Below are 18,418 nucleotides of genomic sequence, written 5' to 3'. Positions count from 1 at the left end.
TGTATCGGCGATTTTTCCCAGACTGTGAGAAAAACACACCATTGCTTCTCTCTCCTCCCTGCTACCCCAGGGAGGGGAATCAGACAGACAGAAATGTATCTACATGCTTTTATTCCTGTCTTAAGCAGCCATACAGATAAAGATGTCTGCACTCTTTACAAACAACAGCAGAGAGAATAAAAACTCCACCCTTGTACATCCTGTACAGGTCATATGACACACACTGAGCTAACATCCGGTGCTCAATACGGAGAATGGACTGCCCCTTTCATGCCATGGTAACAGTCACAAACATCCTGTCTGGCTTTCCAGCCACCTGCAGCTGGCTTAGCTGCTGATTGCTTCTGCATTGCTTCTTTATGGTAACACTCACAAGGGTGCCCATACAGTGCTAACCTCCCCACCACTTCAACAACACCCTTACCTTCAGCAAGTTATGTGCTACCACCCCTCCCTGGCAGTCACTCCAATAATAACAACAACAACAACAACAACAATTTATTTATACCCCACCCTTCCCGGTTCAGAAAACCAGGCTCAGGGCGGCTAACAACAAATTTAAAGCACTTAATTGATGCAACAAAAAACAGCATAAAATACAGTATAAAACATGAATAACAATAAATTCAGAATTCAAAAATCAATTTAGGTGGGAAATCCATCCAATAAACATTATATGATCACCAGGGCTAGCTGGCTAAATTAGTCCTATTTTGGCAAGCGAGGAGACCAGGGGAGAATTAGCTGTGGGATCCCAGAGCGGGTAATCTTCATAAAAAGGGCATTATACAATAATCTAGTATATGCTAAATATTATCAAGGATCCAACCCCCAACCCCCATGGAGAGAAGTCACCTATCTGCCCAACTTATCCACTTCTACAGAGTATCACAAAAACAAGGAAATCAAAGCAATCTTGGTTGCTTCAATTGAAGAAAGAGAATAAAGAGACTCTGTTTTCAATAGTTTCTATAGAGACAGAAAGCTCATAGATTCCTTGTTGTAGCTATAAATAGCTTGAGAGTACGGCACAGAAATGGAGTTCAGCTGTAGCTTCTACTTTTGGGTAAAATAGGTTATACTCTTGAGGAGGGAAGGACAAAATTATATGCTACATTATTATTGTCACTAATAATAAATAAGATGCAATCTTACAAAGGGGCAAATATTCTATGAAGACTTGATTTATTAATCAATGCATGGCTTTCTGTAGTTGCTACTAATAGATCTTAGTAGCAGCTATAATATGCCATAATATGTGCATTATAGTGCAAATTGTCTGTGCTCATATTGCAGGTTTAACCCGTGAAGCTCATATAGAAATAAGTACCCTGAACATGGATAAATAATTTCATGTAACATTTCACCTCATGCTGCAATTTAAGTTCTATGTGAATCTACCCTATTTCAATTTCATATAAAATGTACAACCAATAATATCCCAACACAACTTCATTGAGCCGTGTTTTCTTTGCAAATGTGGATGACAGGCAACTTTACTGAAGAGCTCTTGCAACTGGCTTAGGGGTTGAGAAAATGCCATGGCTTCAAATTAGCATTGGTAAAGCAAACAATAAAACTGATTGGATACTAGGAGATCTATCATGCTGAGCCTCCGGAAATTTCAGATGAGCAAGCAGTTCTTCACAGAGTACTCAGCTCACAGCATTTATCAGACCTTTGTTGTACTGTTTTTTGCCTTTTTAATTCGTTTTGTTTGCTTGTTTATTCTCATAGCCTGCCCTTCCTCCAGCCTCACATCCTGCCATTTCTTAGGGTAGTTATGGCCATGCCTTAACTTACTCAGGATTGGAGTACTGAAGGGCTGCTAAGTAAGAACTCAGAGCCCACCCAACTGGCCATCCACCAGGAATGCATCACAAATACTATGGATGTGTAATGACAACAGTGTTTGCCTTGTGCCATCTGGAATGTTTGGAAGCAGCCCATTCTGTTTAGGATCCACTCTGCCTTGTTCCGATTCGTTTTGTTATTCAATTCCAAATGCGATTGGTTAAACCTGAAGCTTTCCCATTGAGTATAACGGGAAATTTTAAAATGGCTATAACTTTCCCCCCTTATTTACATAATTAGATGGAATTTGCAAAAACAGAAAAGAGAGAACAACATAGTTTTTAGTTGTTTGTTAGGAAAAAGGACAGTTGAGAAAGAGGCAGGCCACCCTAACAGTCTATCTCTACTATTTATGTCTTGCATTCACAGCCAAAACTCAGAGGAGAATGACAACCCATGTGAAAAACAACTCTGCTTATTCTCCCCCCCCCCCCAAATCCATGTGATTGGTGCACACTTGAATGTTGTTGTTTTTTACTGTGATTAAAAGTTAGACTTGCCTGTAAAATGAATGATTCTCTACTCCCTCCCCTCTCGTCTTCACTCCTCCCATCTCAAGCTCTGGGTTTGTCAAAAACCCAAAAGGGATTAAAACCAACCATACACTCAACTTTTTAAGAAAAAGTGAGGGAACAGAGCTTCTCAGAAGGTTAGGGACACCTCCATCTGCCTCAACATACCTTGTTAACCACATACACAGCCCAACAAGACAACAACAAGAATCCCCCAGGAGCATACAAATCAATCTGGCTAACCCAGGCTTCCTCAGACTCGGCCCTCCAGATGTTTTGAGACTACAATTCCCATCATCTCTGTACACACAGAATAGACGCACATCCCTAACAAATACCCACTTTAAAATAACAGTCAAGTGTGAAATCACACAGGACTCACTTTTCTGTTGAAATAAGCAGTACAGTATTTTATCACTGATACATATGGATTTATGAATAACATAAAGCATTTACACCTTAATTATTTTATATTTTTCAATGATATTCCCAGCAGTTGCATGTTTGCCTTTGCAGGAAATCTAGATAGAATAAGTGCTTTGTTTGCTGATGCTCCAACAAACCATTTCAGCCAGAAAGTAATGCTGACAATAAAATGAATGGTAAAAATAATAATTTCACAGAACCATAATCTTACTGATAAAGTGTCACACATTTTGCATTTCATCAAGGAACTAAATTCTGGGGACTGTTTTGTTTAAAATGTTACTTCATCTGGACCTCCAAATGAGCAATCCTTGCTGCTGTTCCAATTCATTTGCATGTCATTTGTTCCATATATTGATTGTTTTCCTATTAGAATATTAAAATATAACAACAATATGCTACACCACAGTGTCCATATGTTTACAATTCCAATATGGCTAAAAGGAATCTATTTAGATTCAAAACTAGTCTTTCTTCAGAAGTCCTTTTTGGCACTGGGCTGACATCAGCCACACGGCCAGAAAAAGAAGAAGCAGGGAATATTGATGCTGTCCTTACAAAGTCTCAGAACCTGGGCAGGCTTGTAGGAGGAAATACAGTATTTCACATAACTTGGACCTAACCTGCAGAGGGCTTTATAAGTCATCGCCAGCACTTTGAATTATGCCCAGAAGCAGACTGATGGCCAAGTGGAATTGTTACAACAAGGGAGTTGTGTGCTCCCTAAAACCAGCCCCAGTCGACAATCTGGCTGCAGCACTCTGAGCCAGCTGAAGATTTTGAGCACTTTTCAAAAGCAGACCCACGTAAAGCGTGTTACAGTAATCCATACAGGATGTAACTAAGGTGCATGTCACTGTGGCCAAATCAGACATCTCAAGGAACGGGCACTAGCTGATGCACTAGCTTTAACAGTGCAAATGCACACCTGGCCATGCTCAGGCATCCATGCTCAGAGCTGAGCGCAGGAGCACACCCAAACTGTGAACCTGTTTCTTCAGCAGCAGTATTACCCCATCCATCACAGGCAGAAGCCCAATTCCCTTTTCTGCCTTCTGACTGACCAAGAGCACCTCCGTCTTGTCTTATTTGTAACATGCAGTTGGCCTATAGGTAGTAGAGGAAATGACGTACTAACAACAACTGCGTGACAATAAGCATCGGTATATGTTAAAGAGACCAGTGTTCCTGACTATTGGGTGATGCAGTGCAATGCTTTGAAGTTTTAAGAGATTTCAATGGAAGAACCATAATGGAAGAGAGCATCTGTGCCAATTCAATTATTGAAATAGGATTCACATGGGAGATGATCTTGGTGAATTGCACTCCAGCAAACACTTTCAGGATGTTTATTAGTTTTCAAGCAACCGTAAAGCTTAAACCAGATGAAGGTACTAAACCGTCAGATTGTGAACAGTTCTCATAAAACTATTGCATAGACTCATTTGGGGAAATGTGTCAACCATCAAGTATAAATGGTTATTTGCATGGTGTAGCTGTCAGGACCAGGTTTCAGTTCCTTAAATTAGTGAACTGAACCCCCCCCCCAAAAAAAAAGTCTTTGGGTGCCTCTGTAATCTCTGTCTTCATTTTCAGGGTGGGCTGAGCCATCCAACCCCCCCCCCCCGAAATGTCCCCCCACCCAGCCCTGCCTAATTCTGCAAGCATAAGAGCTCTGCTTTCAGTGAAGAAGTATCACTAGGAAGAAACAGCCCAATGTGCCCATCAAATGGTGGAATGGTAGAATCTACTGCTGGTGGCAGTGACCACAAAAGTCATGAAATGGGTGGGGGCAGGGCCTGTGAAATATACTCAGAGTCGAGAGTGGATTTCATGCTCTTTATTCAGCTCAAAGTGGTGAGGAGGAAAGGAAGTTCCCCCAGAATGTCTGCCTTATATACATTATTTACACAATGGGCCCCACGTGATTGGCTAATTCCGAGTTTTTCCTGTAGACCAATCAGGTTGTGGATTCCCTTCCACCTGGAGCTGGATTGGGTGGCTCCTGTGGACCAATCAGACTGTTGCATTCTGGATCCTATTGTTCTAGGACCAATCAGACTGCTGCATTCTGGATCCTATTGTTCTAGGACCAATCAGACTACTGCCTTTTGGATCCTATTCAACTCAGTACATAACAGCCTGGGTGGCACAGGACCTGCTGCCACCACAACACATTTTCTCTGCCCATCCTCTGTTTTGGCTGGCACAAACTCTGGCTGCACTGCTCCATCAGGTCTTGCCACTGCCAGCCAGTGGCATACAATGCCAGGGTCTCCACCCCACCCCAATGCGGAATATAGCAATTGTCATTTGAAGTGTGCTATCAGACTCCTAATGTAGATACCCATATTTCAAATCTTCGCTGCAGAAAGTAAATGAGCGCTGTAACTAAGTATCCTCATTCTCCAAATTTGTTTCTTATTACAGACAAATAGCTACATAAATAGAATGTGAAGGGTGCATGAATAAACAATCAAGTAAGAAAATGGCAAAGTTAAGACTGGGCGCACATCATTAACTCAGATCTCTGGTGGATATATGGTTGCACTTTTAAATCCTGACTGCTAATTCCGAAAGAATATGTCAAGTAATTCAATTTATCATCGCTGCTCTCGAAATGCAGATGCAAGTAGCTGTAATTTCCCTCCCACACATTCCTTTGATGGCCTCAGCCTAGTGGCAAGGAGTTCAGTATAATAGTGCACTTTAATAACGCAATGTGCAATGGTACAGCTCTTTCTCACCAAGGACGATTGTGGAATGGCTGAGCCAGCTTTATGTACCAGTTAGCCGGTGGATCTGATAACCCTGACATCGACACCCACAAAAGACAAAAAGTATTGCAGCTTGCAATTCAGACCTGCAGCTACTTGATAAAGGGCACGAACAACCAACACAATTCAGATAAACAGAAGCGATAAAATCAGACAATTTTTGCCTGTAATGGAAATGCTGAAGCCAAACTGATTAGAAATCGTTATCATAAGATGAATACTTGTATATAAAGCCAATCAAATATTAGGTGGAGAAACAATCAAGGGGACGGCAGAACAGAATCATTAAACTGCACTTTGAAACCAGGCACCTGGCTCTTTGTAATTCCAGAGATAAACACTGTTACTACTGTGTAGAACATTAAAAAAAAAAGTCTAGACCATAAAGAAATGCAACTTTTCCCTTTCTTTCAGTGTTCTAATATCTCACGATGTCTTTGTGGATCTGAACTTCATTTTTTAGAGACTGATATACATCAGAATGCTCAAACCATTTCATTTAGATTTTCAGCCCATTTTTGCCCACCCCTTTAAAAAGCGCAGAAGAGGTACTACTACATTTAAAGCAAACACACCAAGCAAATGTGGATTAGAACCAGGTGCATGTACACTGCCAGATTTCTACTAGAACTCCTGCCAGATAGTCCCCTGAAACAGGAAGGTTTAAAGGTAAAGAGGAGTCATATTGCTGATAGAAAGGAGAATATGGTTGATTCTGGAGTGGTGTGCAAACTATATTACCTGTCCACCTGGGCATAAAAAGTTGGGCAAAGTGACTTTTCATAGGCAGTATCCTCTAGTCCAGGATGGGTACCATATGGTCCACCATATGTTGTTGGACCAACTCACATCAGTCCTTGCCAGTAAGGCTGGTCCAGGATGATGGGAATCATAACGACACCTTGAAGGCCACAGGCTCCCAGCCCTCTCATACCCAAACTAGATATGATGTTAACTGTGTAACTGCAATTAACATGCAGTTGTTGTTGTTTTATATCCAAATAGCACTGGAAGCAACAGCAAGACCCCTCATGACCCATACCATCCCAAAGCTGGAATTATTTATTTTTCAGAATCAGTATTCCACCCTTCATCATGACAACAGGATCCTAGGGAGATTTCCAGGTTGTACAAAAATACAATGAGCAGAAGATGTAAATGAATGTTCCAACAATGCAATTTATAAAACCATAGCAGAGTAACAGCCCAAGGCCAAACAAGCACTGGTGGCTACAAGTTAACTCCAGAAAGAAGGATAATAGAATTGTTTTTAACCTGTCAGTGGGAGTCGCTGCTGCCCAGACTTCCAGAGGAAGAGAATTCTAGAGTCAGGGTGGGGCCACTACCGAGAAGGCCTTGTCACATGTCACTGTTTGCACAGAGTGGGAAGCCTCCATAGTACCTCAATTTCAGAATAAACGGATACAACATACAGCAGGCAGAAAGGAGCTTTCAGCAATGTGTAACAGGGTGAGAAGGAGAAGGCAGTGATCCTTAGTGGAAGGCAGTGTGGTATAGTGACTAGAATGTTGGACTACGATCTAGGAGACCAGCGTTCAAATTCCCATTCAGCCATGAAGCACACTGAGTCAGTTTCTCTCTGTCAAAAACACCCCACTGGGTTATTAGGAGGATACAATGAAGAAAGTAAGGCCATGTAATTCCACCCCAGAGCTCCCTGGAGGATTAGTAAGAAATGAATGTTCTAAATAAGTTTTGGGGGTGCTACAATCACACAGAGCCCTGTTTGTTGTTGTTGTTGTCGTCTGTAAAGCACCGGAAGGTGCGAGCTTTATAGATTGTGCTTCTGAGAATTTTGAAAACCACTGGTTTGAAATGCTATCTGGAAGGACTCAAAAGGATCCACAGGGCAAAGACAAGATGAGTGCACTCAGTCAGTGAGATGGGGTAACCGGCTGGAAAATAAGAAGATGTAATGTGAATCAAACAATAGTTTTGGGCTTTCTTATATACAGAATGAAGCCTGCATGAAATGGATTACCAATGAAGCCACAGCAAGTGCAACTGAGAATGAATTTTAAAGCAGTCAAAAGAGTGTCTTTACGAATACAAATGATGGCTTGTGACGATTGTCTGTGAGAAACAACAAGGAAGAGCAAGGCTGCATATGAAAAAGATGCACCATTTAGCGGAGGAAAAAGTCTGCCATAGCCAGCAATTTGTCATGCCAGAAACTCTTGGCAGCACTTGTCTAAAGAGATGGGGGCAACTTGTTTCAGCTAAGGGCTGCATTTCCTTCTAGGCCACACCCCATCTTCCCAAGACACAACCCTCACTTTTCCGTGAGTGAGTGAGTGAGTGAGGTTAGTTAGTTAGTTAGTTAGTTAGTTAGTTAGTTAGTTAGTTAGTATGCCATCCTTCATCTGAAGATCACAGAGCGGGGACTTCCAGGGGAGGAGCATAGCAGGCTAAATACCTTCGGTCAACAGCTCATTGACAAAGATAATTACATGGTTATTAAAGATAGCCAAGTCATTATTCTTGCCTGTCAAATTTGCTCAAGGAAAAGAGAGTGTACAAGGGATCAACCTCTGATGCTCTGTAAAAGCCGCTTTCTATGTCAGGAGATTGAGAAACTTGGGCTCCTAGAAACTTAAGTTGGGAGTGAGTGACTTAGAGCGGAGGAAATAAAATTGTTTCCCCAAACCATGCATCAGCCCTCAAGGCATAAGGGCAGCAGGCCTCCATTTCTCTAACAATCTTTATGACACCTCGCCTTGTGGGAAAGGAACATGGATTAATAAGGAAAGCTGTGAAGACCCTAAGGTAGAGACGGGAGATGGAAGTTCTTAAAGTGGAGCTGAGCTGTTAATAAGACCAAGAACACGCAATATGGCAAATACCGGTACATCCTTGGACACTCCATTGACTGTTGGCATCTTGCAGCAATTATTCGAGGAACAAATAAAAGAAATCAGAGCTGGGATTGATGAAATGGTGAATGAAAATGGACCACAGAAGGATAAAATGGAATGGATTTAAAGAAGACACAGAGGCTTTGGAGAACGTTATTGATAAAGGATTGCCAGTACAGGAGAATGAAATGGTAGTGCTGGAGGCAGCAGATGATGAAATGGAGAAGTCCTTCACACAGGTGTCTACAACAATGAAACTGTCATGGTACGGTCTATGGGTGATCAAAGTCCCGGCTGGGGACATCGGGACCGGGGGCAAGATGGGGGTGGGAGCAGGAATGAGAGTCTAGAAGACAGGGGTCTGAGGGTCAGGAAGCAAGGAGTCACAAAGTCAAGGGTCTGAGGATCAAGAAGCAAGGAGTCAGGAAGCCGAGGTCCGAGGATCAGGAAGCAAGAAGTCAAGAAGCCAAACGCAGCAAGGCAGGAAGCATGTTGCTGTGGCAAAGAGCCGAAGGGAAATGCTGACCTTATATCCCTTCCCGGCTCTTGCCACCATGTGTTGTGAGTTACCAATCAGCCTCACCTGTGCAGCCGTGCCTTGCCTCTTCAGAACAAACTTAGGAAGGCCCCAGTCCTGCAAAGTCCTACTGGTCACAGGGCCTGGCTCCTGCACGCACTCCTGACAGTAACAACCAAATGGCAGAGCTGTGATGTTGGAGGACTAGGATGAAGCCATGGATGGAGAGGTGAAGATACATACTGAGCTGGCTGTCATGGGCCAGGAGTCAGCTTCACCTGCTGAGCAGCAGCCTGCTGAGCAGAAGGCAAAGTGACTCCACCTGCTGCTGATCAGCCTTCTTGCTCTTGATGAGAACCAGCTGGCACTAGCTTTCCCAGCCTCAAGTCAGTTGCTGGAAACAACATTTGTTATTACTGCTCAGACCTTGCTGCTTCTTGCTTCTCGTGACCTTGGATCCTTGGCTTTCTTGACTCCTGGATCATCTGACTACATGAACTGAGATACTCCTGACCTTAGAACGGGACCTTGTATATGGACTCTGCCTCCAGGTAAGTACCTCCCTGAGACTTGGGTGGTTGGCTGGCTTCTTCCTCCACAGAGTTCTGCTGTGACTGGCAGCACAGGACTACAACACGGACAGAGTGAGAGTTGAGAGAGAAAGGACTCTGTGTACAATTTGGATTAAATTCAGAGGAAAAAGCTACCAAGATTTTCTTGGGAAAAGAGTGGAAGGAGCATAAATGGAAGAGATGGTTTTTTTAAAAAAAAGAAAAGAAAAGAGAAGAGAAGAGAAGAGAAGAGAAGAGAAAAGAAAAGATGGGAAACCACAGCAAATACAACAAGAAATAGGACTGGAAGATATGGAACTGGATGTGAATTAATGAATACACAATTAGTAAATAACTACAAGATATTATTTTAACATATGACCACAGTGGAGACACACTTATGTGAACAAAGACAAAAAGATTTATTATTCTTTAAAATGGAGACCAGGTTGCTGAAGCTACTAGAGGCAAAGTTGTTAGGTATGGTTATAGTTATTAATAATAGAGAACCCCTTATGGACTTTTTGTGTGGAAAGAAAAATTAATGTATTTGAATGACATGGGTGTACAAAAAGCAAATATTCAGCTCACAGTGAACTAATAGTTCTGTTGCTGATAGTGAGCTAAATGAACATCTGAACACAATCCTTTATGTGCCTGATCAAGAGTAAGTTACATTTAGTTTAACAAGGCTTCCTCTCAAGCAAGTGAACATGGGACTGAAGATATAGTGGATTTGAGCTGAATTTGAGCCTCTACTGTTCACAACTCTGAAATTTTTTGGTCGTTTTAAAAATCAGATTCTTATATTTTCCCTGGATTCTTAGCACTCTCCTTAAGTCTTTGTCCTGAACTGTTCTGCAGATAACAATTGCTTGTATGGCTTTCATCAAACTGCTTTTGTAAGGAGATGTTGCCCATCTGTGATGAGACACTAAATTCAAGTCTCTGAAAGGCGCAGAGCTGATTTTGCAATGTATTAGTATATTTTCAGTTCTCATTTGGGACAACAGGTGCTTGGCTTTAATCACTGGCTTTGATTTGATTGTTTTCCATCCTGATAATTCGGTTGGTTGGCTTGCAAGGTGGTATGTTATCATCTTGATAGAAGTTTGCACCAACCTCCCACTCTAATCCTTCACTACCACCACTAACAGTATTTGGAGCTGTTTCTGTTTGGACTGTACATTGATGCTGCATGCTAATCCTCAAATCAAAGACATCAGAGGACAAATGGCTTAAAAAAATTTAATGTGATGGGAGAAAAATATTCCCCAAATAATTAGCCCAATGAGCAGCCTACTGGCCCAACACCAATTATTGCTCCACAGGCATCTATATCCTCAAGCAGAGGCACCTGAGTGTGATACTAGTACGGTGCATGAGGTCAAATTCCTATAGCTAGCAAAGTTCAAGGGTGACCACCAGATGCAAAAGAGAACAGGGCCCCTGCTTCCTTAACAGTTGCAGGGAGGAGATTTTTCCATTTACTGAAACTTCATTTTCTCAGGATCTATTTGAAACCCAGGACTCTTGTTGTCCTTTGAATCTGTTCACCCTGCAGAGATTGTCAAAAGCAACCTGTTAGTTGTATTTTCAGGCTGTGTACCCGCTATGCCATTTGTCACACAACAATGCAGTTTTTTCTCATTCCAAAAGAGTTCACGCTCATCTTCAACGTGCTGCTTTCAGTCTAGATTGATCGGTAGCTCAGTTGGTTAAGAGTGTGGTGTTGATAACGCCATGGTTGTAGGTTTGATCCAGTTGCATATTTCTGCATTGCAGTGGGTTGAACTAGATGATGCTCAGAGTCCCGTCAAAATCTATGATTCTGTGACTTCTAGATCCTGCCTTCTATAACGGTGGGTGTGGTCACTTGGTACACATTTGAAAACTCCCCTTGATCATGCCTTTTCCTCCCTTCACATACCCCAGGTGAGAGAATAAGGAAGTGGTAATTGTGAGCTTGTCGTACTGTATTATTGGCAAAACCTATTGCTGTTTCGCAACTTTCCAACTAGTTGCAGGACCTTAGCCAGACCTAGCAGAGTAAACGCAGAATCCACGGAAGTGATTGGCAACTTGTCTGCAGACAGGATAGACAAAGCAGGAACCAGGAACTTGTACTTAGGTGTTTATTATATACAGTGGACTATTTACAGGAACAGAACACGGATCTTTAGCTAGCTCTCTCATACACAACTCACAACTCTCAACCTCCAACTCCTACACTGACACTCGTACTAACACACATTCCAGTTAGTAGGACATTAATCATTATTCCCGTGAGAGAGCTTGACCAATCATGCAGCTGTCTCCATGCCTCTGTATCACCAGGCAGACTTACTCCTTCACATTGCTTTTTGGCTGTCTGCCAAACCTTAATTGACTGTGTGAGTAGCTGCACGTATTCAGTTTCCCAACATGTATGCCTACTCGCAACATCATTGGGCAGTTGCTGGATCCACCTGCATCAATTTTCATTGGTTTTTAAATAGACACACAGCAGCCTAATGCAGAATTAATCTCCAATGAGCTGTTGGGGACAAAAAAAAATGCAATGGATCTTCGTTGGGTGTGGACTATGTAGAAAAAACAAGTACGCAGTCTCCATTGATTCTGGAATTAAATGTTGCGTGTACATAGCTTCAGTCTAACCTTTTTAGAACCATCTAGTCATTTTAGAATTGCAAAGATTTTAATAGCGGGCCACTGAACTTCACCTCTCTATTTATTGCATTACCTAATCTCAGAAGCTTGGTACAAGTTACATTCAATATGAAGCATAGATAAAATGCTGTTAAATCATTGCATTAAATATGGATCCCATTTGGCAAGTCTCCCAGGGATGGGAATTTCATTGCTGGAAGGCAGCCAGAGGGGACACCTTTCTGTGAGTCCTTGCTGTGGAGAGTTAGTGCAGAGGTGGCATTACGAAGGGAAGCCCTCTTGGCTGATCTTTAAAATGCGACTAGGAAACTACCATCAGAACTGGTGGTGAGTTTCCAGGAGAAATAACAGGCTGCATATGTGAGGCCTGGGCTAACGGTGTGCTGTCAATTAGACCAACCTGAGCGAGGTTTCCTAAGTTAGAGTTGGGGATAGGGTGAGAAATCCAAGTAGGGGTACTTGGCTATATGAGCACTTTTGCTCAAATGAATTACAGGAGTAAAAAGCATAGTGGGCAAACTTCACCTTGATCAGACGCCCCCGTTCCTTCAGCCTTGAGCTTTACTTGTGCTATCCCTTCCCTTCAACAAAGGGAAAAGTGAAACCTCACCTCAAAGAAGGAAAAGTGAGTGGCAGGTGTCAGAAAGCCTCCTTGGGAATAAATGATGCTCTGAACATCTTTGGGAGTTTCTCCTCAGGCAATATTCTTAGGGAAGGCAGGGGAAATTCAGTTACCGGTAAATTTCTCAGAGGTAACCCTCATTATTTCTTCTGCTAAGGTATGGGACCACCTTCTGTTGCCATGAGGAATGGGTAGATGCTAGAGTTATCTTCAAAAGTTACCCAGTATCTCACCAGTGATTATGTTTCTTAAATAGTAATAATAATAAATAGAGTTCTGAGAGAGCTTTCATGTAGTGCCAGGAACTGCCATTTGAAGAGGTGTGTTGCCTTGTATTTAAAGTTGCCCCTGAGATCTGTCAGAGCAACAGAGAGCATTTTGAAGCATTAATATGGAATAATGGTCTCCGACAGCCATAATAGACTCCATGCTGCAGCCACAAATACTAGGCCAAAGTATGTTGCTTCCCTTACAAGGGCAAAAGGAAAACACTTTAATTTCAAAATACAACCGAAACACAAAGACGTTCTTAGAGTTGATTTTTTTATTTTCTCAAGAGGTTTGACTAATGGTAAATCTGGACAATTTCTGACTGCTGATTAAATTTACATTTACCTTTGGTGTTTGTATTTGATTAGAGCTGGAGGGCTGCAAGACACGAGGCCATAATGGGTAGAGTTAGAATCAATTCAAGCAGTTGTACCGATAGTACAAAGTTACTTAATTGTGAATTCAGAGCTGGCAGGCAGCCAATTTTAAGCTGCACCAGTCCTTTCTTCTGACTTTCCACAGGTGTAGCAGCATCCTCTGTGGTGGATTTGGCAGAGGGGCACTTCCACCACATCCAAACACCTTCCAGCCAATCAGTCTGCAGATTAGGATTGCACTCTTGAAACCACCAGGGTTCTTTTATTCTCAGCAATCACTTGGAATATTTTAATTGGGATAAGCTATAATGTTGGTAATAGCTATTTATTGAACCTAATCTAGATTATCTGAATATTGAGCATTCATCCTGATTTGTTTGCAGAAAGTATGCATGGAAGTTATGTGACATTGACCAATTCTAATTTGTTTGAAAGGAGACTATGCTTTCCTCTTTATCTATCCATCACTTTCCTTATGGTTCTGTTTTGTTTTGCTTTGCTTTCTGAAGCAGGTTTGTTGCACAAGAGCACCAGGTGCCCTTTAATTGTGCAACCTGAGTTTGCTCTTCTACTCTTGCTGAACAATTGTGTGCAAAATATCCTTGTATTTGTAAAGTAAATTATATTGATCCAGTAGTTAGAAAACCATGTTGCAAGTCTCGTGATTGATTTGGAGCAAAATGGGCTTAAACCAGGCATAAAATGTATACTAGAAACGAGCAGTAATTTTGAAACTAGCCTCATGCATCTGTGTTTTTACAGATTCCAACTAACTGCAGCACTGGTACAGGCTAACTGGGCAATCCACTGTGTGATAAATTTGCACAAGACACACTTCTAGGAGATTCCAGTGTCATGTACAGAGATTGTCATCAGTGGCAAGGACCAGATTCTTCAGTATGGAGAAAGAACAGTGGCAGTATTGTAAAGAGGAGCCTGTTGTAATATGTTTCTATAGCAACTGAGGAAACTGTCGCTGTGATAGAAGGGGGGGAGTTACTATGACAACAGATGGTAACTTTTGTAATTTGGGGAGGTTGGAGAGAACATTGCTATTACCTCTAATGTCAGCCAGGTAATTAGTGATGGGAAGGAGCATTTCTATGTGTTTTATTGGCAACTGTATTTTTTAGAAATAAAGAAATTATTATTAAGTTTGCACAATCTTTTTCCTCATGAATTATACTCCTTATTTTGCTTCCAAGGGGTTCTGTGTTTTATAATGTGTTTGTGTGCATGCATACATGCAAAAAAGGCAGAGGGGATGTTCAAGACCACAAATTAAAATGTTTCTTAAATATTTTGCACTACGTGGCAGCATTTCTTGAACAGAGGAGTCGTGAGGTTTGCACTGTGCACAGATAGGTGCTTTGGCAGTTTTAGAATCAGGAGAAACAATCCAGTAAACTGGTCTTCTCCCCAAAGCACCACTTCAACAAATGGAGATTGTACAGCAGGAACATTGAGTGAACTCTTGTAAACATATCTTAACATGTTTTCAGATAATGGTTCCCACAGCAGGGGCATCACCAGAAAGCATTATAACCAGTGCTTTTTTCTGGGGGGACGCAGGGGTATGCAAACCCCTAAACATTTTGTGAATCTTTGTACTTTTGTCCATTTATTGTATTTGTTTTCCCCGATTTGAACTACAAAATGGTATTTTCTTGAGTCAAAATGAGAGTACCCCTAAACATTTTTTTGGAAAATAAAAGCACTGATTATAACTATAAATGGAAAACATGATCTATTGGTACAAACCAGCTGCCATGGTTCCTTTTGGGAATACTAAGGAACAAGGCAATCTTGAGAACGGAACAGTTACAGTGATATAATACTATGGTTACAGTGATATAATAATATGGCGGCCACTGGAAGTGGGTGTTTGTATATGTAATGCAAATTGTGGTCTCCCCCCTCCAGAATACCATCACAGTCCTATTATTTATGTATTTAACAAAATTTATATACTGCAGAATCAAGCCCACCCTCAACTGAGAAAGTAGAGAGAGGTTGTGAGGCAGCTTCTGCTTTCAGACAAAACCAGTTTGCACTCAGCCTTTCAGCATTTTTTTGCAGATTATTGTTATCTATTGATAAAGGTGTGGTACAAGTTAACCCAAGTATATTACCTCATTATTTTGGGAATGGGGGGAGGGCAGAAATAAAGAATTGTTTTAAGTGAAATGTGAATATATTTACAAACTGGTGACCTGTTTTTTTTTTCAATTGTAAATAATTAGTTCTAATCTGCTTTCATTGCAGGAATACCAAATTGATATTTTTTTTGCTCAGACATGGACTGACAGCCGCCTTCGTTTTAACAGCACCATGAAAAGAAGTCTCACCCTGAACAGCAATATGGTCGGGTTAATATGGATCCCAGATACTATCTTCAGGAATTCTAAAACTGCAGAAGCTCATTGGATTACTACACCTAATCAGCTCCTGAGAATATGGAATGATGGGAAGATCCTGTATACTCTAAGGTAGGAAGTTAATGTTTGTCCCTTTCACATCATTTAAACTTTGCGCGTCAAGGTCCCCAAGACACCGCCCAAAAAAACCACAATGACACTTAATTTTTGTTTTTGGCATAATTTTGGCCACAACTTTATTAAAATTACAGCAGTGTGAGTGGTTGCTTAGGCATTGGTAGCGACTAACTGACCCCGCACGGGAACAGCTCTGATATTCGCACCCCCTGCAAAGTCAGAAAGTCACCTGGGGAGAGAGACGGGATTGGGAACCATGCCTCACCTCTCCCCCAGAATGCTCCCAGGGGCTCTTGCGTGGCCCTAGCCCCTTACCAGGGGGTTTCGGACAAAAGCATGGTGAGCCCCTGGGTTCCTTTAATGTAAAACCCTTGCAGCAGCAGCATTTTGGAGGGGCAGGCACAGCCAAATCCATACCCCTCCACCAACCAATTCCCAAACCAATGCCTAACCGCAACCTTACAAGTTGTGACGATTTGCTACACAGTAGGCAAAAACCAAATGGCACCAGCCAATCAGCCAAATGGACAAAATTCCTACCGGGCCCCTGCCCCAAAGTAGACGACCCCATGACAGGCATAGCAAGGTCAAGCAAACAGCCTAACATTAGGGAGGGAGGGAGGGAGGGAGGGAGGGAGGGAGGGAGGGAGGGAGGGAGGGAGGGAGGGAGGGTGATCCGAAGCATGCAGTGAAAAGAGGAAGTTTGTTGCTGCGTGCAATGTATTTAACAAATAGGGCTGTCAATCAATAAATGGCAACATATAAATTTCCCCAGTAACAGCCCGCCCCTGCTTAAAAGATGGCCAAACTCTTTTGCCTAGTAACAGTGAGGTGTCTCGTCAGCCCCCACTGCAACACGTGCTCTCCACAAGGGAGAACACGCTTTATAAAATAATGTCTGAAGGCAGGCAGACTTTGGCTTAAATTTGGCATCATCCCCGAGATCTTGACCTAGATCTGGAATAAGTTAAACTCTTTGGGCAACCTGTTCCTCTAGAAATGCATTAAGTTGATCTGATGACCCACATAATGGGTTGTGCTGATGCACACAGCAGCATCTTTGTGGTCAGATATGACAAGGTTTGCTATCCTTCATATAAATTGCAGTCCCAAAACAAAACTTGCAAATGTTAGCCTTTAATGCTCTAGCCAACCAGTTGCCAACGTTTGTAGGGTAATGACATTATTATTAATTTTATTTGTTAAATGTGTTTACCGCCCTATACCCTTAGGTTTCAAGGTGGTTCACAACATAAAAACACAAAATACATAATAAACATGGAAACAAGAACAACCCAATAACCCCCCTCTGAATATTTGCCAGTTGCTTCAGTAGAGGGGGTATTACTGGGCACATAGATACATGTGCAGATTGATGTGCACACACAGATATGGATATGGGTAATAAAGTTGTGCATATCTTATAGCTTGGTAGAAGCTGAAATGCCTTTATGATGCAGCATAGATGATCCTTGTGGTCCATCCATGTCTGGCTCCTTCATTTCCTTCTCTAGCATGTGGTGCTATCATGTAGCTTCTGAAGACCCAACCCCCATTCACTATCATTAGATATTGTTTTAAAAAATGGTCTGTATCTTATCTGTCGTGGCATCCCCACATGCAGAAGAACTTCCTCCCAGGAGATATCAGGTTTGTCCCCAAAGCATAAATATTTAAATGAAGACTAAATGCTTTTTTTTGTTCATCCGGGCATTTGGATCATAGCTGGAATTGACTTGCAGGAGTGGCATTATTTGTTATAGATGCTGCTCATTTTATTTTGATTTTAACTATGGTTTTTATTGTTGCATATTTGTTTTATTTAGTCAGTATATTCTGTTTGGGCCTTTCTATGGCGCATTCTTGATTGAATTCACTATTCCCTCCTTGGTTGATAGCGCACATATTATATCCTAGCTCAGGGGTGGGGTGGGGTGGGGATCTTGGTTATGGGGCCTGATTACAGTCCTCCAGACCTTTCTATCTGGCCCTCAGGAATCTCCCTAGGCCCACACCCCACTTCAGTCCGCATCTCTCTCTGGCCCTACTTGACTGCTAGAATCAGTCCCTCCACACCCAACTATCTCCAAATCCTCCTAGCTGGAATCATTCACTGAACTAGGATAATATCTCTTGCTTGTCTGAGTGGAGGATGGGAAGGGGTGTGTGAGCAGAAACCACTGACTTTTGCATACCTGGAATGGAGCCTTGTTCTACAAAGATACGATACATCCATTGCATTGCACTGTTTTTGTCTGGCCCTGCCCATGGCATGAAGCTCCCAGAAGGTTCCTCATAAGGGATTTTGTGTCCCTCAGACTGGAGGAGGCTGGTGGAGCATGTGGTCAGCAGACTAGGGGGGACTAGGTTACCTAAATGTTCCTGGTAAATTAGAGTATTAAAGTCTGGTGCCTCCTTCCCCAAGCTTCTGTCTGGCTTAAGGAGGGAGGCGTGATGCTCATGCACACGAC

General features: G+C 42.1%; 1 protein-coding gene across 2 annotated transcripts in view; it reads left to right on the top strand.

The window, feature by feature from the left end:
• The window catches only part of GABRG3 (gamma-aminobutyric acid type A receptor subunit gamma3), a 288,481-nt gene that overhangs the window by 147,922 nt on the left and 122,141 nt on the right, over positions 1-18,418 (top strand). For both annotated transcript variants that reach the window (XM_081858991.1, XM_081858990.1), the window contains exon 4: positions 15,718-15,941. In XM_081858991.1, coding sequence (XP_081715117.1) covers positions 15,718-15,941 — 224 coding nt within the window. The remainder of the gene's footprint in view (positions 1-15,717; positions 15,942-18,418) is intronic.

The sequence above is a fragment of the Podarcis erhardii genome (genome assembly GCF_964252035.2).
Source record: "Podarcis erhardii genome assembly, chromosome: 4".
In the NCBI taxonomy this organism is placed as follows: domain Eukaryota; kingdom Metazoa; phylum Chordata; class Lepidosauria; order Squamata; family Lacertidae; genus Podarcis; species Podarcis erhardii.
Note: the sequence above shows the minus strand (reverse complement) of the source record. Positions and strands in the feature narration are given on the sequence as shown.